The 27,422-nt window shown below is 40.7% G+C and overlaps 1 protein-coding gene across 1 annotated transcript in view; it reads right to left on the minus strand.

The window, feature by feature from the left end:
- The window catches only part of LOC124805526 (hemicentin-2-like), a 179,246-nt gene that overhangs the window by 111,338 nt on the left and 40,486 nt on the right, over nt 1-27,422 (minus strand). The window contains exon 2 of the mRNA XM_047266094.1: nt 13,144-13,316. Within this exon, the coding sequence (XP_047122050.1) occupies nt 13,144-13,316 (173 nt within the window). The remainder of the gene's footprint in view (nt 1-13,143; nt 13,317-27,422) is intronic.

Below are 27,422 nucleotides of genomic sequence, written 5' to 3' on the forward strand. Positions count from 1 at the left end.
TTGCCAAGTGTTACATCTGGTACGTGACACTGTATGGTGCCGAGACCTGGACATTGAAAAAGGAAGATGAAAGAAGATTGGAGGCACTAGAGATGTGTATATGGAGAAGCATGGAAAAAGGGAAGACCGAGTAAGAAAATGAAGAAATATTAAGAAGAGTTGGAGAAGAAACAAACATGCTGAAGGTCATTAGAGAAAGAAAACGGAACTGGATTGAACATTGTTTTAGGAGGGACTGTTTATTGAAGGAAAAAGTAGAAGGAATGATGGAGGCAAACAGAGGAAGAGGAAAAAGAAGATATCAAATGCTGGGCAATATATAAGGAGACAAATATTCAGAAATGAAAATGGCTATGGACAGACAAAAGTGGAAGAGGCTTAACCCATGACATGACCTGTTATAAGGCAGAATACCTACTACAGCTACTACTACTGCTACTACTGCTAGAAATTATTTTGGCTTGCCGAAGAGATAAAAATCGCATGTTGCAAATCTGTGCGTCCTGATCAGCATTTCCCACGACTGGGCAGCCCTTGTTAAACGGTTGGTACCATTTCACTACGGCCAGTCGCGACATTCCATTAGATCAGAACATCGTCAAAATTTCACCTTGAATGTGTGTGCAGTTTAGACGTTTGGCCCACAAGAATCGTACTGCCTGTGTATCTTGGAGTATATTTTCAATTGCCGCTCCATTTCACATGGTACGACATGAATAATTTAGTTTCAGACGTCCGTGCATTCAATGGATACCCCTTTGTGTTGCACAAAACTTTATCACTTCAATCGCATGTCTGCAGTCGCCTTGTTTTGATTGATTTTAGACTTATTTCCAAGGTCGAATGACAAGTTCAACAGCAGCTTTACCCCTGTGGCATGACGAAGTAGACCAGATATCATTGTTCTAGGAACAGGGAAACTGAAGCATCAGGCTGTTCTGCGAAAATGTGTTGACTGTGACACTCTTCAGGGCTGTGTTGAAACGATGGGTACCTGGTCGTCTATCACACAGTCTCTAATGCAGTAGATGACAATAAAAGCGTCTGAAAAGCGTTTAAATATCTGCCATACTTTCCTCTTTCCATATTTTCCTCTTTCTGTTTCCTGCACCTCACCGCACCGCTATGTCTGTCAGCTACCGCCAAGCAGGACACATGTTTTTAAAATACTGGTTACCCTCCGATTTTGCTGTCCACTTTAACAAGCACCGCTGTAGCGAATATTGCGTTGCACTAAGTTGGAACTCCTCTTACGGAGGAATAGTTATATGAAACTTTCGTACTGCTTCTCAGAATTACAGTGATGAATATACTTATTGAGTGACTGTTCGTGGGACTAAGTATTCTGCCTCTTGTACAACTCTTGATGTACAAACAGTGTAACATTACAACAAAATCTAACAGATTTTTTGTCAATCGCTTGTATACGCTGCTGAGAAAGCACATCGGTATGAATTATAGCACATGTAGTGTTATTTAGAGACCTTTCGTATATAAATTATTATTGTTCTTCTTTATAAGTAAAAAACTGAATTACAACTACTTTACAGAGGAAACTAGACGCTCTAAAGATCTGTTGTACCAAAGGCTGAGCTTTTTATTTGTCCTAGTAGAAGTAAATTGCTTTTCACTTATTATTGGCTACGGTTTAGTTGTTATAATGATTCAGTTGCATTTAAACCTTTCAAGAATTCAGATGGTCTGATTTCACTTCATTTCGACATCTCAGAATCCAGCCTCCGCTCGTTTTTCTTGAGTCAACAGTCTTCTGACTTGTGTGATGCAGCCCTCCTGGAATTTGTCTGCTGTGCAAACCTTTTCATCTTAGAGTAGCACTTAAGCCCTACGACGGCACTTACTTGCTGGATGTATTCGAAGCTCTGCTTTCTTCTACAGTTTTTACCCTCAGCAGCTCCTTATAGTGTTATGAAAGTTATCCCTGATATTTTCAGATGTCTTATCATCCTCGCCCTTCTTATTGTCGGGTTCTTCTATGTATTCCTGTCCTCAGTGATTCTGCAGAGAACCTCCCAATTTCTTACATTATCACTCCAACAAAAGACGTATTAAGAACCCAGAAAACCGGCTGAAGAGGCTCTGATGACGAAGGAAAGACACCTAGACGTAGTGAAGGCGACTCTCTTAGAGCAGTAAATACTGAAGTATTTATAGTGGAGTTCCACAAAAGAAAAGAACTGCTGCACAGGTGGCAGTATTAATTGCTAATAATGTAAGCATAAAACAGAAAGCTACACCGTAATAAATGAAAGAATTTTAATGCTTAGACTAAAATGGGGAGATCAAAATCAACTTAACAGCCTTGTATGCTCCACAAGAGACCAAACATGAAGAAACAGTACGATGTTTAGAAATTCTTCAATCCGTGTTAACTAAGATAAGCAAAAGCGATTTCATTATTGTGGCTCGTGATCTGAATGCTTGTTTAGGGAACAAAATAATCAGAGAACTAGCTAGATAGTAGGGTGGAACCATGCTGCATGAAAATACTAAACTGTTGATGGAATTTGAAGCCTACAGATAATTAATAATTACTATGTATGTAGGGAGAACATCCATAAATATTTATGGCCTGCAAAAGTATATCTGTCAATTATTGACTGTGTAATAGTTAATAAAGTATTGATACTGGATGTAGTTGATCGCAGATTACACACAGGATGTGACTTACATATAGATCATTATCTGACCAACAGAGTAATTAGCATACTTGCTGACATGAGGAAAAGGTAGAATATGACAATGCAGAAGTATGAAGCGGTCTATAAAATATATTTTTACAAGAGGAAGGAATGAAATACATTTACCAGAGGCGGTTACAGCGATGTTTGGTTGAGATCCCAATAATTAATGACATTAGTAAAGCATGACAAAATATAACTTTGGCCATGAAGTAAACAGCAGCTGTTGCTGTCTAGCATAAAAAGAAATTCAGGAGAAAGTCGGGGCTGATAATACGGAATGGAGAATTTTCGGAGGAAACTGTCAGAAAAAACGAGTAGCTTATCTAAATGTGATGTAGAATCGGAACACAGAAAATGAGTAAGAGTATGAAAGATGTAGAAATAATGTTATGTCAGTAACAAGGAAACTGAGGCAAGAATTCTGGGATAGAAGACGATGACAATGGTACTCATGAGATGGCTTATAATATAATGAGACATCTTAATTGATCAAGCATTATAAAGAACTTTGGGTGTAATGAAAGCCACATAGAGATTCAACAAGGCCAAAGCATAGATGACTGTGCTGCAGGAATTGACCCTATAGATACAGAGTAACTTAATGTAACACTGCAGTCCTTACAAATAGTTACAAATAGGAAAGCCCCAGGACTAGATAAAATGAATTAGTAGGTGCTGAAATATAGTGAAATGTTCCTTAAATTTATTTATTTATTTTTTATTTATTTATTTGTGCATTTATTTTACCTGGCAGGATTTATTTGCATTGAAGTAAGCTTTGTTGGGAAAGGAATATCATACAGGAAGTATGAGAATAAGCTAATGATATAACTTTTCGAGATAGGTAACAGACGTTCTCGTAATAATACCTTGGAATACTTCTCCCGAATTAGCATAAAATATATGCTAAAATAGTAAACAACAACCTCTTTTTCAATTGAAGAACAATGTGGATTCAGCAAGGGGAGATCTTACATGGGTAATGTATTTAGCTTACAAAAGTTACTGGAAAATTGTACATTTGTCATGGCTTACATTTTCTTATCTATACTCGTGCAACTTCTAACCGCTTTCTTCGTCCGCTACGCTGCAATACCTCTTCCCCTCCCTTGCATATCCTCTCCTGCGTATACGAGTGTACTCCTCTGTTTGCATGAAATGTACATTAAGATGAAAATAAACACTCCCGTGCGAGTCTGAGCTCTATGTCGCCCACATGTTAAAAGGCACTGTGGAAAGTCCTGTAGAAATTCATGACAGCCAGTAGTTGCTCCTTGTCCCATAGTGGTACAGGGAGAGTGTCGACTCGCCTGCACGCTCTTTAGTTTAGACTGAAAACGGCGTTATTAATAAAACATCAGATCTAAAATACGTTAACTTAAGCGTTCCTTCAATCTTAGCATCATTATTGTTCTTTAGATTTGTTAGTGACTTTTCAGACAGTTCTTGGCACATGGAAGACATTCTCTTTGTGGGTGACAGAAGGAAAGAAGGTTGAGGTTGAACGCGCCACTGATTTTGAACGCATTAGAGGCGGAGCATAGCCTTTGTTTGTGGAAGATGGGGAAGGAAATTGGCCATGCTTCTTGAAAGGAGGGATCACAATACTAACTAAACAATGTAGGGCAATCACGGAAAAATTAGATCTGGATGCTCACATGGTAATTCTTTCGCATGGCAAAAACATCCAGATGATACATAAAATACGAGAGCTCAGAGTAGAGAAACCAAACAAAACCGTATGGGACTTTATATTCCGTAAATAAAGAATAAATTATCGCTGGACATCAAGAAAAGAAAAAGAAATTCAGATTTTAGAAATAAGAGGGAAAATGATATTGGTACATTCAATGTATATTACTGTGTTTATTCACAGCAGAGTCCGTCTCGCATCATTTTGCTACTAAGTTTTCCACTGCAGAAACTGATCGTGGTTTTACAAAAACTTCGGGTCCTAAGCTTGAATGCATTCATTCAAACAGAACTGTTATTTTAATAACATAAACGGGAAGGCCAAGAGATTCTAAAATTCAGTTGTATATGCTAAAAGACCAATGTACTGAATTCGAGTAGGAAAGCGGAAATGCATGGTATGGACTCAGCAAATATAACGGAGAAGGTTTGCGTTGAACACTGTGGCCTTTTGCCCACGTCACAATAGATTGCAAGTATCATCTTATATGAGTAGATTACTTGGAAGAATTTAAGAAAATAATGAGATGGATTGGGTCAATCTTCCACGGAAATACCGCCACAGGAGTTGTTAACGGGAGAAAGAGTACCTAGTACTGTTGAACAACTGATACGTTTCCCACAAGAGAAGAGATATCTGTTAATGAAAAGAGGGATTTAACATTAGGAAGAATCAAAGAAAAGCAAGTATAAATGCAATAACCAATTGAAGAAAAAGACATATCCCACTGATGAAATAGTACTGATAAGATCAAGACTACAATCTTCCAAGAGAATGTCAGATATCAGAAAATACTATGAAACGTAGGAGGGTCCATACAGAACAATTAGAATAGCGTAACCGAAAGAAATGGAGGTAATCAACATAAAGGTAAGAGTAAGTAAAGGAATTTACAGTACTGTGGACAACAAAAAGTGTTATGAATAAATAGCTCAGTAGTCGATAGCAGTCTTTGCGTAGCCATGTTACTGACGATTACAAGGTACCAAAGTTATATAATGGCATTACTTCATATTCATTCTTGCTGTTACTTTTTCCACTTCACTCATTGTGAACAAAATTTTTCACCTTTAACCTTCTTCACTATCAAATGCTACGACGCGAAATACCTTAGGTGGCAACTCCACTCTTTGCTTAGTCATGTTATTGACGATTACAAGGTACCATAGTTATGTGATGGCATTAGTTCTTTCACTTTGATTATTGTGTGCTAAATCCGTCATATTCAGCCATCTTCGCCACAAAAAGAGCTAAAAGCTAGGACAAAAACACTATATACTGGTTATGACATCAAACAAATAAACAACAAATACGTGATAACAAGTAATCCAGCAGAATATACATCTGAAAAACAGGGTGAAGATAAACAAAAGAAGATTGACAGTACGTATATAGGCTTAATATGAGGAACCATAGATAAGAAGACAAGAGAACACAATACAAGGTTGCATTAAGGAAAACTCGTACTGTATTTAAGTCAAATAACAAGCATCGACATTCAATAGTGCAGTGGAAAAATGGTAGGACTATTGTGATGGAATAGATGAATAATAAGATTAAGTGCGTAATAATGTGAATAAGAAGCAGAGGAGGACTCCACTACACCAAGTAAGTGCGTAGGAACGAATTAAGACGGGGAATTATGCGGCGAGACGAAGCCACAGCTCGTATGTTGTCTCGAGATAAGAAATAAATGAAGGCTGTGTCTGGCTAAATTGATAAACGTTATGCTTAGACTATGGATTAAACAGCTTAAGTGGTTTGCGCGGAAATAACTAATTATACGATTATAAGCAAGGATTGGCCATGTAAGTGATGTCAACTGTGAAGAGAGGAAAATTACTAGACGACTGGCAAGTCGACCAATTACTTACGGTATATTAGGTGAATAAGGCGACGTCGGACAATGGTCTATGATATCGATATACATATTGCGACAGGTAAGGCGATTAATTATTTACTGGAAGACAAATAATGTTTGTAGGCGAACTGGTTTCCACCAGTTGTCCACGAAATGCGATGACGTAGACACATGTTAATGAGAATAATGACATATGTAAGGCACAGCAAGAGTTATTAGCAGCTCTCCAGAGACGCAAACATGGTAACACTAAATTAGATATGGGGCCGCATGAGATGAAGAGACGTGTAACATTACGCACTTTACCAAAACAAGTGGAAAATCAGACAAATGTATAATTATAAGAAACATAATCAGCTCCAAGTTGAATATTATACTAAACGTTGGCAAACAGGTACACAATATACACAACAAATTAGTTCCACTGACAATGATGACAACGACAACAATAACACGCGAATAGCAAATGTTACTAAACTCATACCGTTGAATGAAACAATGTGATTATAGCTGAGTGTTGGTCTCTATTTAAAGGAAACAAAGCGTCACTGGTGTCCTTTCAATCTATCTCTGAATCGCAATCGTATGTGTAACATAAAGCAAAGTAATGTTTTGATCAAAACTAAAGAGTAAATAGTGAATATTTGAGATGATATTCGATAAACGTAACACTAATTATGAAGTTATTTGGGAACATAAGTACTTAAAGATACTTTTGAAATAACGGGTGAAGCAGTCGAATAATGCTGCTGAATAAATCATCTGACATGCATCTCGCCGCCTGTCAAGTTAAATCACGAGAGAGACACGCTGGATAGCAGCGTGAGTCATCGATACAGCGGTTCACTAGCGACAGGTAGTTACTAATGAGCAAGAACGTTTGGAGAGTGTTACGAGCGGTAGCAATGGCCTTGTAGTAAACACACAGCGAAAGTGTTTAGGTGTTTAATGGCCATGCATTAAGAAAATTATGATAGTAATTCGCATTTCTAATTGTTCACATTCATGGGTAAAAATGATGTATGGGTTTCAGCTTTTTGCTTAGATTTATTAAGAAACTAATTTAAGCTATTTTGTAGTGGTGAATGAAATTGTTCAAATCCTGTATGCTGACGTTGGAAAAGGGAGGATGAAATGACAGTTAGTGATACATGGACCGGTTAGGCAATTTTTATGTTAATCTGAATGTAACAACACGTCATTGAACTTAATCGAGCTTATGTGTTGCTATAGTGGATTGTATGCATCTGTTTATCGCAGTAGTGTCATTGCAAATTTGATACTTTGTCTGCACGTCAATATCAAATGTGCATAAAGATTTTTTATTCTTACGTTAAGTGAAAGTTTGTATGATTCAGAAATGTGCTACGATGTATTTAAAGGACGGCAGTGTACTGAGAGCAGAGTAATTCTTGTAAAAATTTTCCTTATAATGATTTTTTCGTAACATGTATATTTCTAGATGTAATCAAGTAACAGGTTACTAATACGCTGCCCCAACTTAAAAGAGTAGAAAATGCTAATGGCATAACTATTATTAATGGTTTTATAAAATGCAGTTCAGAAGGGACTAATATTATTATTAGGATACATGTCTAATTTTGAATTATTTAATGTACAATAGTATGGATACATATTAAGGACAATATTCTCCTACTACAAAATTATTGTGGTAATTAATGATTCATGGTAAACAATTTTATATCAAAATCCAGGTATCACATTAATGGGATAGCATAGCTATTGAGAGACATTCACCTTTAACTTTATTCAAAATTTATGAAGCTTCATATTTTCCAATTTGAGTATTGCTTGGCGAACACTTCAATTTCTGGAAATCTCAGAATGAGGGGAAAGTATGATATTTCTGGTTTTAGCAACAAAATTCGTTTCTCAAAGTAATAAAGGTGAAAGCAATACTGATATGACACAATCAGTGGTGTGAGGTACCAGAAGCAGCTGACACAGTTCTCGTGGAAAAGACGGAGGAATCGAATCCTACCAGTATGACTGGCTGCTATGTTCGGAGGCAGTGAGCCGAAATGCTAACTTTCTTTCATTAATATTTTAATTGGGAGCCATTACACTTGCTTAGCGTTCTGAAATAAGTCTCTAAATACCAAGTTATGGTCTATTTGGTTCCAAGGTCAGAATTACTCTCACAACTAAAAAAAAAAAGCTAAATGAAAAGGCAGTTCGGGTATCTTCGGAACTCCGGCTAAAGCGGCCTCCCAAGCGAAGTAGCCCCACTGACAAATCAGATTCGATGAGGTAGTTATGATAGACAGACATGTTGTCTAGCGAGAACAGTTATGTTTCAATTTCCTCTAAATTCATTAACATTTTAGATCAAATGGCATAGTCATGGTGGACAGACGAATTGTCGGACTCGGACAGTTATGTTTCAGTTTTAGGCACATTCAGTAAAATGTTACTCAGATAGGAAGTGCCAGTCACAGGGAACAGATGTGTGGTTTGGTGCGACTGGTCACATCTCCTTTTTGTGCAGAAATAATGAGTCCGCAACAGTTTAAGAATCCATAACACGTAATCAGTTACTGGTTCCGCAAGATAAAGTTTGTAAATATGTTCATATCTTGTGGCTTGGTAAAGTAGTGAATAATGCTTGGAAGTTGCAGTTTCTAGTGTTCTGCTAAAATCAATACGAGTGGCATCCCTGACAAAGAAGTGAATGAACTAACTAATTAGATGACATCAATTCCTCGCTACCAGTTAATAGCAGCCCATACGACCTAAGTGCTGCTGTCTGCACAAGAGGCATCTTCAGAAGATTCTAAGTTGTTCAAATCATTAAAACTCTATGCATTTCACTCAGGTCGGTGAAAGCTACAAGGCACCTCGAATGTAATGCATTCCCATAACAAATCGGATCTGTAACACGCCATCTGTTGTAACACAGGAGAGGTTAAGGGACAGTCATTCTGTATTTATTTTTTATTTTATTTTAAACGTATAGTTTCGTAGGTCCAAATTAAGAAGCAAATCTCCAAGGTCACGAAACGTGTCAGTACATGAAATTACAACATAAAAGTAATAACAGATAAAATAAAATGTTTGGGAAACCAATAAAAGGCCAGCTATAAGTTTATATAAATGCAGTGAACAATATAATACAGGAATCAGCTTAATTTTTCAAGGAACTCCTCGACGGAATAGAAGGAGTAACCCATGAGGTAACCCTCCAGTTTCAATTTGAAAACGTGTGGATTACTCCTGAGATTTTGGAATTCTTATGGTTGTTGTTGTTGTGGTCTTCAGTCCTGAGACTGGTTTGATGCAGCTCTCCATGCTACTCTATCCTGTGCAAGCTTTTTCATCTCCCAGTACCTACTGCAACCTACATCCTTCTGAATCTGCTTAGTGTATTCATCTCTTGGTCTCCCTCTACGATTTTTACCCTCCACGCTGCCCTCCAATACTAAATTGGTGATCCCTTGATGCCTCAGAACATGTCCTACCAACCGATCCCTTCTTCTGGTCAAGTTGTGCCACAAACTTCTCTTCTCCCCAATCCTATTCAATACTTCCTCATTAGTTATGTGATCTACCCATCTAATCTTCAGCATTCTTCTGTAGCACCACATTTCGAAAGCTTCTATTCTCTTCTTGTCCAAACTATTTATCGTCCATGTTTCACTTCCATACATGGCTACACTCCATACGAATACTTTCAGAAATGACTTCCTGACACTTAAATCTATACTGGATGTTAACAAATTTCTCTTCTTCAGAAACGCTTTCCTTGCCATTGCCAGCCTACATTTTATATCCTCTCTACTTCGACCATCATCAGTTATTTTGCTCCCCAAATAGCAAAACTCCTTTACTACTTTAAGTGCCTCATTTCCTAATCTAATTCCCTCAGCATCACCCGAATTAATTAGACTACATTCCATTATCCTTGTTTTGCTTTTGTTGATGTTCATCTTATATCCTCCTTTCAAGACACTGTCCATTCCATTCAACTGCTCTTCCAAGTCCTTTGCTGTCTCTGACAGAATTACAATGTCATCGGCGAACCTCTTATGGTAGCTTATTGAAAATGGACGCAACAGTACACTGCACATCTTTCTGCACAAGAGTGAAGGAAGTGCGATCCAAATGCGGATTGGATTTCTGCCTAATATCAACTAAGTGAAATCTGCTAATTCTTGAGATTAAGCTGATATTATTAACAAGATACGACAGTAAAGATTATATATATATTGAGAGGCCAGTTTCGGAATACTTATACTAATAAAGAGAGGTCTGAGCCCAAAATATCTTTGGGCATGGGAAGAGGTACCCGAAAATATAATACCATACGTAATATGCGCACGAAAATAAACGAACTAAACTACTTTCCGGTCGAGCTCTCACTCACTTCAGACAGCGTTCGAATAGTAAAAATGGCAGCATTAAGACTTTGAACAATATCCTAAACGTGGGCTTCCCGCTACGGTTTATTATCGTTCTGAACCCCTAGAAATTTGAACTGCACTGTTTTACTAATCATACGACCATTCAGTGAAATTATAACTGTTGGGTTTCGTTGAATTGTGTGTTAGCAACTGTAAAACCTGAGTCTTACTGTAATTTAGAGTTTTTTATTTTCTACAAGCCATGAACTTGTACCGCGCGGGGTAGCCGCGCGATCATAGGCACCTTGTCACGGTTCGCGTGGCTCCTCCCGTCGGAGGTTACAGTCCTCCCTTGGGCATTGGTGTTATGTTTCCTTAGCGTAAGTTAGTTTAAGTTAGGTTAAATAGTGTGTAAGCTTATGGACTGATGACCTCAGTAGTTTGGTCCCATGCGATCTTACCACAAATTTCTAATTTTCCTTGAGCTTATGTCAGGAACTGCACTATTTGAAATAGTCAGTGTTGCACACAACATCCTTTACTAGCAAACTACTGTCATCTGGAAGCAAAAACATTTTAGAAGCATCTGTAACTGATTGCGAGTACTCGTACTGATAATATTTTGATATAGTTTTAACATTGTTCTACATGATATCCTTATTCCGTTAGTCAGTCAGCCAGCCAGGCTACCTTTTACTGCTAATATCCTTTATGGAACATTCTAATGAAAATCATCTTTCAAAGAGCATGAGAAATGTGTTAAGGAAAGCATTACATTTGTCATCTGTGTTATCGGTACTATAAACATCCCGCCACGCTTGTTCCTTAACGAGGTTTAAAAAACTGTCTATTGCCGTTGGATCAGCTTTTCTACATAGTTTGCAATTATATGTAACATTTGGTTGAGTACTAAAACCTTTTTCTGTTGAAATGTGTGTAACATGGTCTGAAAGGCCATTCACCCCATTTACTACCGGAATGCCTGTCTACTAATGAAGACTGAACAAAACATTGTCTACGGGTGCGCTACTGTCCCCCTGTATCCTGGTTGGAAAAACACAGTCGGCATCAGATCATATGAATTTAGGAGATCTTCCAACATGCGTTTTCTTGCACAGTCAAATACAAAATTAATATTGGAGTCCCACATCTAACTAGTTTTTGGTACTTACTATAAAGTGGACCAAGAACCTTCTCTAACTTGAGCGGAAATGCACTGAAGTCATAGTTAGGGGACCTATAAACAACAACAATTAGAAATTTAGTTTCACTAAATTCAGCTGCCCCCGCTCCACATTCAAATGTCTTTTCAGTGCAATGTCATAATATGTTACGGACTCAAATGGAATACTGCTTTTACACAATGGCCACTCCCCCACTCTACATGAACTCCTTGATAAACCGCCAGCTTATCTGTATACTGGTAAATTAAGCCTCTGAACTGTAAAATAATTGAAGCGGTGCTTCGATATACCAATAATGTCAGATCCAACATCTGTAAGCAGTTCACTAACTTTATCTCTAATACATCTTATACTTTGATGAAATATGCTAATTCCTTTACTACTTGGATGCCTGACTCCGTCTGAAGGTGATTCCTTTGTTAGAGGGACAGTCTGTAAGCAGGAATATGTATCAGCTGACTTCAGTCTAAAAAAAAAAGTGCAGTTGTAACACCAACTACTACAGGAATTTTTCCATGAGTGATCCCACCACTGCTCACTACACTGTCACCTGTAAGATTTGCCAGACTCCCCATACCGCCATCAGTACCTTCTTCAGCCCCATGTTAACACGGGTAACGTAAGATGAGGCCGATCATGACGCTAAAACAGTTGCTCGAAGTGCACATTAATGCCACCAGTCTGAGTAGCAATCTTTACCACATCACCATCTGCATTATTACTCCCCGTCATTACCCAGACTATTCCTAGCTCCACTCACCGTCCCTCCCTGATCCTCTTTCGTAAAATTCCTACATAACACCCCTATGACAGCATTCACTGGAATCATCCCTACACTAGGCTTCACAATGCTGGTGACCTTGTACTCACTCCCCAACACTTCCTGCAACTGATAGCCCACACCTCTGGCTTGCAAACTACCTAGCAACAGAACTTTCTTCTTTCTGTTAGAATTTACAGCTGACTTAGGATCCCTAACTACCGAGAATTGCTGCTTGTTTCCAACACCAAAAGCTGCAAGAGGCTCCTCTCCACTCAGCTCTGACAGTTGGTCAAATCTACTGGTTATACGCAAAGTGCAACTGTATGAATATATCCTCCTCCTGCATCTCTGTCGCCTTATTTCTCTTACAAATTTTGTATTTCCAAGAGAGGAACTCGCTAGAATGCCCACTAGCTTCTCCACTGCATTCCCCCAATGAAAATACTTTGAAAAAATATCCGCTAAATCACCGTAAGCTCATGCGGCTTAACACGCGCGACCAGACACTCGTAATAAAGAGTAACGCTATGTGTTACTAAAAAGAACAGAGCATGTAGTATGGTTACAATTAATACTTACAGACTTGTTCCCCAGCTGTTTGACGCGGCAGGGCAGGTAGGCGTGCGTTCCGAGCTGCGCAGACACGTTGGTGGCCGTGCTGGTGTCGAAGTAGGGACCCGTGTACAGCCCGTGTTGGTAAAGAGGCGTCTGCAGCTGCTGCTGCTGCTGCTGCTGCGCCGCCTTCTGCCCACCTGCAAACACAACACGCGGGCACTCGCTAATTTTCCTTACCCTAGCAGTCGCTCATATATCAGACAATGATAAATGCATGAAAGATTCACTCGTGTATCTGTTCGAGACGAATGATATTTTTGACCACAAGTTTCTACTCAAGTGGCTGGAATGATGAGAAGTACGAAGTCAGTCACATCTTTAAAGTAGGGTAAGTAGAATGGAGATAGTTTTGCCTACTGCTCCGCAAAACTTAAGGAGATTGATAAAGTGATACAACATATTATCGGCTTGGTGGAAATGAATGGAAGGGCGGGAACTTGTTGTCAAAGGTCTCTCTGCCGTCCACAGAAAGCTGGACGCCACATTGCATGACGTCAGCGTGACTATAGTGGCAAAGGGGGCTGGTCCTTGAAACACGAGGCTGTTAAAGGAGCAGGAAGAGACAGTATCTGTCAATCAGCGAGCAGTTATGGTGAACTGTGGTGGTGCTCCTTACTAGAACATAGCCTGGGGAAACATTTCGATCATTTCATACGGAGGAGAATCATAGGGAAACAGGAAGCAGGACGAAGTGTGATGAGTATTGTTCAGCAGTTTGCTGCTGGACACAACATTGTTTCCAGAAGCGTTGTGATAGTTCCGAACCACAGGCGCTATCTCACGCTGCACAGTGACACAAGACTGAAGGGCACGCAATCTTACGCTGCACAGTGGCAAGGCGGCCGCAAGTGTGTGTGGTCTCTATGCTCGACGACCAGTAGGTGGTGTTCCGTAGTCACCTGTACATTGGCGCACCGTTTGGGGCACTGCCAAGAGCGTAGGGACTGGACCAACGAAGTGAGCGGTCCGGCGCTCTTCTCAGATCAGAGCATGTTCAGTGCGAGTAGTAATCTGGGAAGTGCCGTCGTATGGCGAGAGGGAGCAATACATCAGAAAACATTGTCGAATTTGTTGGTTCTTGTGGTGCCGATGTTTTGGTGTGGGGAGGCATCGACGTACTGGCTTTCAAATATTTGAATACAGTGCACTCACAAGTGAGCGTTATTGTGACACTGTGCTCCTTCCCCATGTCCGTATTTTTCGGGGCGTGCGACCGCATCGAATAGCGCTGCTGGACGAGCTCTCACGACTAGTGGATGTTCTGGGAATGGACTGGACTGCCCGTTCCCTCGACTTAAATCCCACTGAGCACGTGAGGCATGCGGTGAGAACATGTACTGTACGTCAGAACGCACCAGTTGTCAACCGCGCTCGAGGAGGCATGAGAACCTCTACACACAAGAACGCATTACTACACTGGTGGCCAGCACGGGAGTACGTTGCAGAGAACGCACTGCGGTTCGTTGTAATCAAATGGCTCAAATCGCTCTGAAAACAATGGGACTTAACATCTGAGGTCATCAGTCCCCTAGAACGTAGAACTACTTAAAGCTAACTAACCTAAGGACATCACACTCATCCATTCCCGAGGCAGGATTCGAACCTGCGATCATAGTAGTCGCGCGGTTACAGACTGAAGCGCATAGAAACGCTAGGCCACCGCGGCCGGCTCGTTATAACCGCACATCGTGTTAACCACCATGTCCCGCCTTTTGCAGTGTTCAGGAGACCATCATATATCGGCAGAATTATTGTCTTTGAATAGAAGTGTCATTTCTATTCGTCTCGCAGAGTATTTCTATCAGTTACCTCCTGTAACAGTACAGTACTAGTTCTTTCTATGTATGGTCCAACTTTCACCGCGGTACGTTACTTCATAATGACATATCGGTTGAAAGTTACTTCTTCCTTAAGCTTCCCAGGCCAGTGTATTTAGTCTCTCAGTAAACAGCGAACAGTGCTTGTGGTGATGGAAGTGCCTTTCACAAAGAGAACGCATTAACTGCCGCACAGACACACTAGGATTCTTGCCCATTTAGCGATGCAGTGCAGCCTGGGTTAATTTATGTAAATTCAGTTGATATGCGTTTCTGGCCTTTGCTGTATAAGTGACTAACCTGTAGACCCCCGAATCTTTAAAGAATCAAACTCAAAACAGCTTTGGACTTCTGATTGCTTTAAAATGAGTTAATTAGTTAAATATTTGACATTTAGCATCTTGGCGAGAACAAGTCTCGAAAAGGTTTGATATTATATTTAAAGTTCGTTGGAGGTCGCTGAGTGCTCTAATTATGAAACACTGAATGAATATATTCTCGGTGACTCCCCTCCGTTTTAAGCAGAAGCTAACTTTCCATGCATCTCAATGTCATATCTCCAGAGCAGTGTGTTGTACAATGAAATAACTTTGCAGGCACGTTAAGTTGTATATGTTGATTATGTCTGCAAAAACTTGTAACGAAGAGAGGCAGCAGTAAAGAAGCAATAAATTAAAACGTCGTGCATGATGCTGAAGTTGTGTGGGATGAATTGCGAAAATGTAGTAAGCGATAAACTGGTTTCCTTCCCTTCATTTTTGTGAGCGCGTAAAAATTTCATAAAGGTTTGAAATCACATTTAAGTTCTGTTTGAAGTCACCACGTACTCTCACCGTAGTCGTGAGCAACTTTGCCTCAAGACAGACAGACAGTTTCTAACCGTAATGCTTGTCATACTGTGTTAAACCCTTAACGTGGGATTACACCTCTTAATGCGTACGTTATGACAGCTTTTATTTTTTTTAATTCGCTCAGTAATTATATGAAATATTGAAAGTCATATTCTTATCCCCCTGGAAGCCGTTACATAGGCAACCTGAACCGGTATTTATTAACCATGAACCACGAACCACAAACAGCGTTAGCCGGTTAGTACGAGGATGGTTTGAAAAGTTCTCAGAACGGAACAGAAAAAAAGCACTTACTTCACTGAACATATATTTATTTATCAGTGTAGTCTTCTTGTAGATTAATGCACTTGGTCTAACAATGTTCCTGTACGTTGATCCCATCTCGAAAATAAGTTTCCTCCAGGCCTGCAAAATAGTTGTCAACTCCGGCTATCAATTCTTCGTTTCAAGTGAACCTTGGCCCATCAAGAATAATTTTCAGTTTTGGGTTCAGTTCGGATAACATTACGACATGTGAACACAAAACAAGCAGTCTCGCATATGCGGACGACTTAGTTGTGATGGCAGATTCGATTGAAAGTTTGCAAAGTAATATTTCAGAGCTAGATCAGAAATGTAAGGACTATGGTATGAAGTGTAGCATCTCCAAAACGAAAGTAATGTCAGTGGGAAAGAGATATAAACGTATTGAGCGCCCAATAGGAGGAACAAAGTTAGAACCGGTGGACGTTTTCAAATACTTATGATGCATATTCTCACAGGATGGCAACATAGAGAAAGAACTAGAATCGAGGTGTTGCAAAGCTAATGCAGTGAGCGCTCAGCTACGATCTACTCTCTTCTGCAAGAAGGAAGTCAGTACCGAGACTAAGTTACCTGTGCACCGTTCAATCTTTCGGCCAACTTTGTTGTATGGGACCGAAAGCTGGGCGGACTCAGGTTACCTTATCAATAAGGTTGAGGTTACGGATATGAAACTAGCTAGGATGATTGCAGCTACTAGTAGATGGGAACAATGGCAGGAGGGTGTCCACAATGAGGAATGTTGTTGTTGTTGTTGTTGTGGTCCTCAGTCCTGAGTCCGGTTTGATGCAGCTCTCCATGCTACTCTATCCTGTGCCAGCTTCTTCATCTCCCAGTACCTACGGCACCCTACATCCTTCTGAATCTGCTTAGTGTATTCATCTCTTGGTCTCCCTCTACGATTTTTACCCTCCACGCTGCCCTCCAGTACTAAATTGGTGATCCCTTGATGGCTCATAACATGTCCTACCTACCGATCCCTTCTTCTAGTCAAGTTGTGCTACAAACTCCTCTTCTCCCCAATTCTATTCAATACCTCCTCATTAGTTATGTGATCTATCCATCTAATCTTCAGCATTCTTCTGTAGCACCACATTTCGAAAGCTTCTATTCTCTTCCTGTCTAAACTATTTATCGTCCATGTTTCACTTCCATACATGGCTAAACTCCATACAAATACTTTCAGAAACGACTTCCTGACGCTTAAATCTATACTCGATGTTAACAAATTTCTCTTCTTCAGAAACGGTTTCCTTGCCATTGCCAGTCTACATTTTATATCCTCTCTACTTCGACCATCATCAGTTATTTTGCTCCCAAAATAGCAAAACTCCTTTACTACTTTCAGTGTCTCATTTCCTATTCTAATTCCCTCAGCATCGCCCGACTTAATTCGACTACATTCCATTATCCTCGTTTTGCTTTTGTTGATGTTCATCTTATACCCTCCTTTCAAGACACTGTCCATTCCATTCAACTGCTCTTCCAAGTCCTTTGCTGTCTCTGACAGAATTACAATGTCATCGGTGAACCTCAAAGTTTTTATTTCTTCTCCATGAATTTTAATACCTACTCCGAATATTTATTTTGTTTCCTTTACTGCTTGCTCAATATACAGATTGAATAGCATCAGGGATAGGCTACAACCCTGTCTCACTCCCTTCCTAAACACTGCTTCCCTTTCATGTCTCTCGACCCTTATAACTGCCATCTGCTTTCTGTACAAATTGTAAATAGACTTTCGCTCCCTGTATTTTACCCCTGCCACCTTCAGAATTAGAAAGAGAGTATTCCAGTCGACATTGTCAAAAGCCTTCTCTAAGTCTACAAATGCTAGAAACGTAGGTTTGCCTTTCCTTAATCTTTCTTCTAAGTCGTAGGGTCAATATTGCCTCACGTGTTCCAACATTTCTATGGAATCCAAACTGATCTTCCCCAAGGTCGGCTTCTACCAGTTTTTCCATTCGTCTGTAAATAGTTCGCCTTGGTATTTTGCAGCTGTGACTTATTAAACTGATAGTTCAGTAATTTTTACATCTGTCGACACCTGCTTTCTTTGGGATTGGAATTATTATATTCTTCTTGAAGTCTTAAGGAATTTCGCCTGTCTCATTCATCTTGCTCACCAGGTGGAAGAGTTTTGTCAGGACTGGCTCTCCCAAGGCTGTCAGTAGTTCTAATGGAATGTTGTCTACTCCCGGGGCCTTGCTTCGACTTAGGTCTTTCAGTGCTCTGTCAAACTCTTCACGCAGTAACATATCTCCTATTTCATCTTCATCTACCTCCTCTTCCATTTCCATAATATTGTCCTCAAGAACATCGCCCCTGTATAGACCCTCTATATACTCCTTCCACCTTTCTGCTTTCCCTTCTTTGCTTAGAACTGGGTTTCCATCTGAGCGCTTGATATTCATGCATGTGGTTCTCTTTTCTCCAAAGGTCTCTTTAATTTTCCTGTGGGCTGTATCTATCTTAACCCTCGTGAGATAAGCCTCTACATCCTTACATTTGTCCTCTAGCCATCCCTGCTTAGCCATTTTGCACTTCCTGTCGATCTCATTTTTGAGAAGTTTGTATTCCTTTTTACCTGCTTCACTTACTGCATTTTTGTATTTTCTCCTTTCATCAATTAAATACAGTATCTCTTCTGTTACTCAAGGATTTCTACTAGCCCTCGTCTTTTTACCTACTTGATTCTCTGCTGCCTTCACTATTTCATTCCTCAAAGCTAACCATTCTTCTTCTACTGTATTTCTTTCCCTCATTCCTGTCTATTGTTCCCTTATGCTCTCCCTGAAACTCTGTACAACCTCTGGTTCCCTCAGTTTTTCCAGGTCTCATCTCCTTAAATTCCCACCTTTTTGCAGTTTCTTCAGTTTTAATGTACAGTTCATAGCCAATAGACTGTGGTCAGAGTCAACATCTGTCCCTGGAAATGTCTTACAATTTAATATCTGGTTCCTAAATCTCTGTCATACCATTATATAATCTATCTGAAACCTTCTAGTATCTCCAGGGTTCTTCCATGTATACAACCTTCTTTCATGAATCTTGAACCAAGTGTTAGCTATGATTAAGTTACGCTCTGTGCAAAATTCTACCAGGCGGCTTACTCTTTCATTTCTTAGCCCCAATCCATATTCACCTACTACGTTTCTTTTTCATCCTTTTCCTACTGTCGAATTCCAGTCATCCATGACAATGAGGAAATCAAAGAAAAACTGGGAATGAACTCTACAGATGTAGCAGTCAAGGCGAACAAGCTTGGATGTTGGGGTCATGTTACATGCATCGGAGAAGCAAGGTTACCCAAAAGACTCATTGGTTCAGCAGTAGAGGGTAGGAGGAGTCGGGGTAGACCAAGGAGAAGGTACCTGGATTCGGTTAAGAATGATTTTGAAGTAATAGGTTTAACATCAAGAAAGGCACCAATGTTAGCACTGAATAGGGAATCATGGAGGAATTTTATAAGGGGGACTATGCTCCAGACTGAACTCTGAAAGGCATAATAAGTCTTAAATGATGATGACGATGATGATGGTAGGAAGAGATGGAAGTCTGGCGGAGCCATATCAGGTAAATAAGGCTGGTGTGTCAACAACTCATACCTTAGGTCGAGTAATTTTGTCATGGCGACGGCACATGTGTGCGGGCGCACGTTGTCTTAATGGAAGACCGAGCGAGGTGGCGCAATGGTTAGACACTGGACTCGCATTCGGGAGGACGACGGTTCAATCCCGCGTCCGGCCATGCTGATTTAGGTTTTGCGTGATTTCCCTAAATCGTTCCAGGCAAATGCCGGGATGGTTCCTTTCAAAGGGCACGGCCGACTTCCTTCCCCGTCCTTCCCTAATCCGATGAGACCGTTGACCTCGCTGTCTGGTCTCCTTCCCCAAAACAACCAACCAATCTTAATGGAAGATGACTTCCTTCCTTGCTAAACCTGGCCTTTTTTGGCGTATCTTTCGTTGCAATGTGTCCGGGAGGTTAGAATAGTATTCTCTAGGAATTGTTTGCCCAGTGGGGAGATTATCTACAAACAGAATCCACTCTGCACTCCAGAACACTGATGCCACGACCTTTACCGCCGAGGGAATACTCTCTGCTTTCTTTGGTGGCTGAGAATCAGCATGTTTCCACTGCTTTGACTGTTCTTTTGTGTCGGGGGTATAGTAGGGCACCCAAGTTTCATCTGTCGTCAAAAACCGGCGCAAAAAATCTTGTTCGTTTCTCCTAAAACCGGCCAACATTGTTCGAACATGTCCATTCTCATGCGTTTCTGATACAGCCTAAAGAGTCGTCGCACCCTTCTTGCAGACAATTTCTTCATTTCTACCTCTACAGTTAAAATATGATATACCCTTTCAGGTGACATCCGCCAAGCGTGAACAGTTTAACGCACTTTCAACCGGCGATCCTGCATGACCAGTTTGTGCACTTTTGCAAGGATTTCAGGAGTAGTGACACATCTTGGCCGACCACTGCGAGGATCATCATGTAAGCTCTCCCGACCAAATTTCAATTCATTTGTCCACTTAGGATCAGTTGTATGTGAAGGCGCTGAATCCCCTCGTGTATTCTGTAAATCGGCATGAATGTCCTTTGTTTTCATACCTTTCTTTACGAAGTACTGAAACACTGATCGTCGTTGTCGTTGAGGTCTTCAGTCCAGAGACTGGTTTGATGCAGCTCTCCATGCTACTCTATCCTGTGCAAGCTTCTTCATTTGCCAATACCTACTGCAGCCTACATGCTTCTGAATCTGCTTAGTGTATTCATCTATTGGACTCCCTCTACGATTTTTACCCTCCACGCTGCCCTCCAATACTAAATTGTTGATCCCTTGATGCCTCAGAACATGTCCCACCAACCGATCCCTTCATCTAGTCAAGTTGTGCCACAAACTCCTCTTCTCCCCAATTCTATTCAACCCCTCCTCATTAGTTATGTGATCTACCCATCTAATCTTCAGCTTTCTTCTGTAGCACCACATTTCGAAATCTTCTATTCTCTTCTTGTCTAAACTATTTATCGTCCATGTTTCACTTCCATACATAGCTACACTCCATACAAGTACTTTCAGAAACGACTTCCTGACACTTAAATCTATACTCGAAGTTAACAAATTTCTCTTCTTCAGAAACGGTTTCCTTGCCGTTGTCAGTCTACATTTTATATCCTCTCTACTTCGACCATCATCAGTTATTTTGCTCCCAAAATAGCAAAACTTCTTTACTACTTTAAGTGTCTCATTTCCTAATCTAATACCCTCAGCATCACCCAACTTAATTCGTCTACATTCCAATATCCTCGTTTTGCTTTTGTTGACGTTCGTCTTATACCCTCCTTTCAAGAGACTGTCCATTTCGTACAACTGCTCTTCCAAGTCCTTTGCGGTCGCCGACAGAAATACAATGTCATCGGCGAACCTCAAAGTTTTTATTTCTTCTCCATGGATTTTAATTCCAACTCCGAATTTTTCTTTTGTTTCCTTTACTGCTTGCTCAACATACAGATTGAATACATCAGGGATGGTCTACAACCCTGTCTCACTCCCTTCCTAAACACAGCTTCCTTTTCATGCCCCTCGACTCTTGTAACTGTCATCTAGCTTCTGTACAAATTGTAAATACCGTTTCGCTCCCTGTATTCGACCCCTGGCACCCTCAGAATTTGCTCACAAGATGGTAGAGTTTTGTCAGGACTGGCTCTCCCAATGCTGTTAGAAATTCTAATGGAATGTTGTCTACTCCCGGGATCCTATTTCGACTCAGGTCTTTCAGTGCTAATTACTGATCAAATCTCCTTTTTCCCATCTTCGCAAATCATACGCGGGAACAACAGAGCCATGTCACCGCCACAGCTCTCTTCCAAGCGCACTGACGTGGCATGTGTTTACAGGCAACAGTCCAATGAATATCATGTGTGCAACTCGTTGCCCTAGCGCTGACCTCTCGTGGTGATTCCGAGAACTTTTCAAACCACTCTCTTAATATCTACGTGTTCCCTATAATGATTATGCAGTTCATTCAAATAGACGTGAAAATCATGAACAACATGTACAGTCGGCTCCGCTCAGTCGATCGACAGCGTCGGAGGTGTTGTCGTCGATTCAGGCGGTGCACGCCATCAGTAAAGACTCTGGGAGAACGCAATCGAAGTTGAAAATAACAACATTACAAAGCAAATTAAATGTCGAACATCGGCATACTGAAACACGCGATGTAGTTCCACGTGCCTTCCAGTTTATGGAGAAAGAAACTGTGCTCAATGCTCCATTGAAACTAAACGAATTTCAGCTAGTGGCTGAAGCAACTGCTTGTGTAGTTTACTTCTGTTCGGCGAATCAAGAGAGAAATGGACATTTTCCACATTTTATAAGTGAAGGCCCAGATGATCATAGAAGGCCACTATACACAGTTTTAATAAGCAAGTCGTTCACCGCGTGATGAATAATTTCTGCATTAGCGATTAAATAAGACCGACTGTAAAGGGACTCCATAAAAGTTACAGTTTAATATATTTTGATGGCTGTATAGGCACAATTTGTAAAATTGATTCGCACTCTAGGATTTCTTTGGAAGAAGACGGCGAGTAATCGAGAAGTTCTCCTGAAATAAAGCAGTATCATGGCGAGACGTATTGCATAAGTAAAAATTGTCCGACAGTACATATGCGAGTGTCCTCAAGTTCTCTACATGGATGAAACGTTTGTTCGCACTTGTAACACAGCATCGTATGGAAGGAGTAACTAAGCAGTACAGGGTCTGTTGAAACCTGTTTCAAAAGGAATTGCAACTATCGTCATCCATGCTGCCAGTGAGGACAATTTTTTACATAATCCCTACGTAAGACCTATATCTGGCGAGAAACCGGCGAGTATCAAAACGACACGGATTTCTCAAATTACAAGTATGAAAAGTGGCTGAGGAAGAGATGGACAATTTTCTACATAATCCCTACGTAAGACCTATATCTGGCGAGAAACCTGAGATTATCAAAACGACACGGAGTTCTCAAATTACAAGTATGGAAAGTGGCTGAGGAAGAGATGGACAATTTTCTACATAATCCCTATGTAAGACCAATATCTGGCGAGAAATCGGGGATTATCTAAACGAGATTGATTTCTCAAATTACAAGTATGAAAAGTGGCCGAGGAAGAGATTAATACCTAATTTGCTACCTCTGTACTCCTTATAAGTAATGCACCTTACTGCAATAAGCAACTGACTCGTGTTCCAACATCTAACTCCATGAGATCAGACAAGGATATGCTGAGACCCGGTCATATCATTTATAAAACTGAGCGTTTTAACCGAAAGTAGTTATCTGTGAAACGATTTCCTCCATACCACCCAGAACTGAATCCTATGGAGCTGATATGGGCAGGAGTCGAGAACGGCGTTTCTGAACGTTGTTTGATACTCAGAATGGACATGTTGTTAACGCTTGTAGATAAAGAAATTGCTTCCATAACAAAAGAAGACAGGAATATACTCTGTGACCACCATAAGTAAAACTGAAGAGTAGTATATTTCAAATGAACGTTTCCTGGACCAAGAGCTGGAAATGATCTTAAATGCGGGAAATGGTACAGATTCGAATAGTGAGAGCCATAATGATGGAAGCAACACTGATGCCTCTAGTAAAGTTGATACGGAACAGAATACCAGTGGAGGTAAAACAAACAGGGTTACTGAAAATGAAGAAACGCAGGGTAAAGCATTTTCTAAATATGTTTGATGTGTATGGAAATGTTGACAGTGAAAGATCCGTAGTAGCTGATCGAACGACGACTACGTTGTTTGTAATGTGCAATAGTGTCTGCAGTTAAACATCTGTGTATGTCTTAACTGTGACGCTACTGTTTACGACCATATTGTAAGTTTCACTTGGCTCTGCTTATAAAATAAACCAGCTTACATTTTCTTATCTATGCTCGTGCAGTCTCTGACGTCTTTGCTCGTCCGATGCACAGCAGTACCTACCTCTTACCCCCCCCCCCCCCCCCACACACCAACCCACCCTCGCATACTCCCCTACTGCGCATACGAGTGTCCTCCTGTGTTTGCGTTTGCGTGAAGTGTACATTATCTGGGAAATAAACACTCCCGTGCGTGTCTGAGCAATACGTCGGAAGGACGCGTTGCGGAAACGCCTGCATGTCTATGAAACAGTCTGCAGTCGCTCCTTGTGATCTTTTCCAAAATACATTAATAAAAATGTTCCTCAAGGTACCACCTAAGCACTATTGTTTTTGTTAATATGTATTAGTAACTTTCCAGTCAGTTCTTGGAAACATTTTCTCTGTGGGTGAAGGAAGGAAAGAAGATTGACGTTTAATGCCCCCTCCATTTCAAGGCCATTAGTGGCGGAGCGTAGTCTCGGTTTGTTGAACATGGGGAAGAAAATCGACCGTGCCCTATGAAAGGAGCCACGCCAGTATTCACTTTACTCGGTTTTGGATAGTCACGGAAAACCTAGATCTGGATGGCCCTGCGAGAATTCTTTCATATGGCAGAAACAATCACGTGGCCGATAAAATAGGAGCAGAAAGCAAATAAAACCACCAGGGATTTTTATATTTGGTAAATAAGAAGTAAGTTATGGGTCGACACAAAGAATACAAAAAGAAATTCGAAGTTGCAAGAGGGAAATTAATTTGGCAACATTCAGTGTCTGTTATGCTGCTTATTCGCTACAGACCCCGTTTCGCACCATTTTGCCACTAAGTTCTGCACTGCAGACTTCGATGGCGGTTTTACCCAAACACTTCATCATTAAATTACAAAGCCATTCAGTAAGAGTCGCCTTTAAAGGTACTAGTTTTTACACCAAGCACGGATTCCCGGTTGATAACCATACTACGGTCTTTGGCTGGTAAAGTGAAGGCATCTCTGTGGTCGATACTTTGAGAAGTATATTTGGCAGACCAGTAAGATCCCACGTGGCAAAGTCGAGTGTTAGTGTACTTAGATTAAGATGCGATAATGTCCTCTATTTTCGTTTTTCTGCGGACGGCTTTCAGTTATGAGCATTCGGCGTTTTTGCTGTTCTGAATCTACATAAACGTCCGAACGGGCTTGTACCGCTTTGTATCGAGGTGAGGTTTTCCAATGGCAATTTCCTGTACTGTAAACTACAAGGATTAAGGTGACGTCATGCCATACTCGCACTACGTAGCGTAATATTTTTTCTTCGATACTTTCATGTCTAAGGATGTCCAGACTCAGCTTCCGTTGTTCAGAGATTGAAATGCACGCGACACTATGTCGGTATTTCTGTTGTCCATCTCTTCGGTTAGTGTTGGCGCTCTGTATATTACCATTGACATTACATTGCTCAGATTATTATTTAGTGCATGGATATGTCTTTTTTCCGATTCTCCCGTATCGTGAAACTGTACATCGGGTGATCAAAGTATAAATTTGTTGCTTGCACTGCGTAGTGTATCTTCTTACTAACAACAAAAATTTCACTGAAGCACCTTCGATATGCTTTCATCCCTCAGTCTTTTGGAAGTCTGTAAAATTTTTTAACTGTTCACCGATTTTGATGTATGCATACTTGAGACACCACTAGGCTGACACATTTTCCAATGCTTTCTGTGTTCAGCGGGATTGTTGGTCAAAAAGAAAAGTAACTGCTGACAATACATATATTTTGAAATTATAGTCTGCTTTCAAAGCCCGAAAGATAGTTAGTGTTGACGAGACTTCGACACTTCATACTGCTCTAAACTATGTTAGACTTTAGGCTTTCACTGAGAGACTGCTATCATCATTGCACTTCATCTGCCTATAAAGAAGTGACACATAAGAATCAGGCTAGGACACTAGAAGGCGCAACCGTGATCCTGGGTTAATTCAAACGTTCTTTCAAACTCCACTTTTCTTTCTCGTTGTGCAATGACAGCATCTCCTACTCTTGAATATCTCAACGAAACGGTGGTCAGCTAACGTTAGTGATTACTTTGGGTCAATGCTTTGAGTGAAAGAGCAATATTTTCAGAGCATTTTACAAAAGTAACACACTTTATGTATTCAGTTTGGTTGAACAAGAAGTAGGAGGCTTCGAAGCTCTTGTGCAAACAGTTCTGCACACGTTTCCCACGACCCACGCATAACACCCGACACCGAACACGCACGCTTTTATAGTGAGCACCATTACTGTGTTTCATTCAACTGGTCGTTAAATACGTCTGCTCCTCTCACTCATTCAAACGAAATGACACAGCACAGTACTCGAAACAGAGCTTGTAGAGAGATGCGCATATACAGACATGTGACAGTACTGAAATCAGGGTTTCCAGCTTTTTCTGTGACGCGGAGTTCTCCTGTTCATTAACAAACGTCCGTGGCGCGTCAGTCTCATAAATATTTTCCGGGCCTGTTTTATTTTGTCCGTTCTATAATTATTTTCTTTCGTTTCTGTGGGAAAAGGCGGATAACTTGGTCTGACACAAAAACTAGACTGTTACTGCAAATTACTGTGCTTACCAAATATGTGCGAAAAGTGGTCTCATTTGAGTCGACACACTCCTCAATTCGTCACTTTCACCACAAAAAAGTATTTTCGCGTTCGTCTTACGGAATGTTGCGAAGGAGCGTAGCCTTTCCTTGCTTCTAACGAGTCTCATAAACGTCTGTAGTAGACTGCTCGTTTATCATTACTGCGACGACCTTGCTTGTCGTATCGCAAGAACGCAGTTTGAGGTAGAATTAAGTCAATCTATGAGAGAGAGGCGCACAGTAATCCAAATATTCAGTTTTCTCTTGGCGGACCTATTAAGTCCCTTTTTGCGTAATCTCATTACTTTCCGTGCAGGACACCCACAGTAACGAAACTTTTGAAAGCGACACTCGTGCCCTGGATCGGCGCTTAACTCACTGTCTCCATTTGGTAACATGCGACACAACGCCACCAGCACATAGGTCAGCACTGTAACAAGGAAAACGTAGCTGCAATGTCGCGTAACGCCATCAGTTCCTTTAGGTAATCTGGCCTCGCTCACAATCTCACCTTTAACCGTGTCATTCGGTCTGTTAAAAACGAACCTCAAAGGCATTTATTTACCTCAGTTAATGAAACGCGTTTCGCGCCTTCGTTCTCAAGTTCATGAGACTGATAAATGGCGCGGCTGGACGAACGATTTGTCATTCATTATCGTAAGGGCTTTCCGCCGCGTCGAGATATAACTCGATAAATAAATTATATGAACGTAGCCATAATTACCAGGCGTTCCTGCTGCAAGCGAGAGAATGCTTAA

The sequence above is a fragment of the Schistocerca piceifrons genome, chromosome 7, assembly GCF_021461385.2.
Source record: "Schistocerca piceifrons isolate TAMUIC-IGC-003096 chromosome 7, iqSchPice1.1, whole genome shotgun sequence".
In the NCBI taxonomy this organism is placed as follows: domain Eukaryota; kingdom Metazoa; phylum Arthropoda; class Insecta; order Orthoptera; family Acrididae; genus Schistocerca; species Schistocerca piceifrons.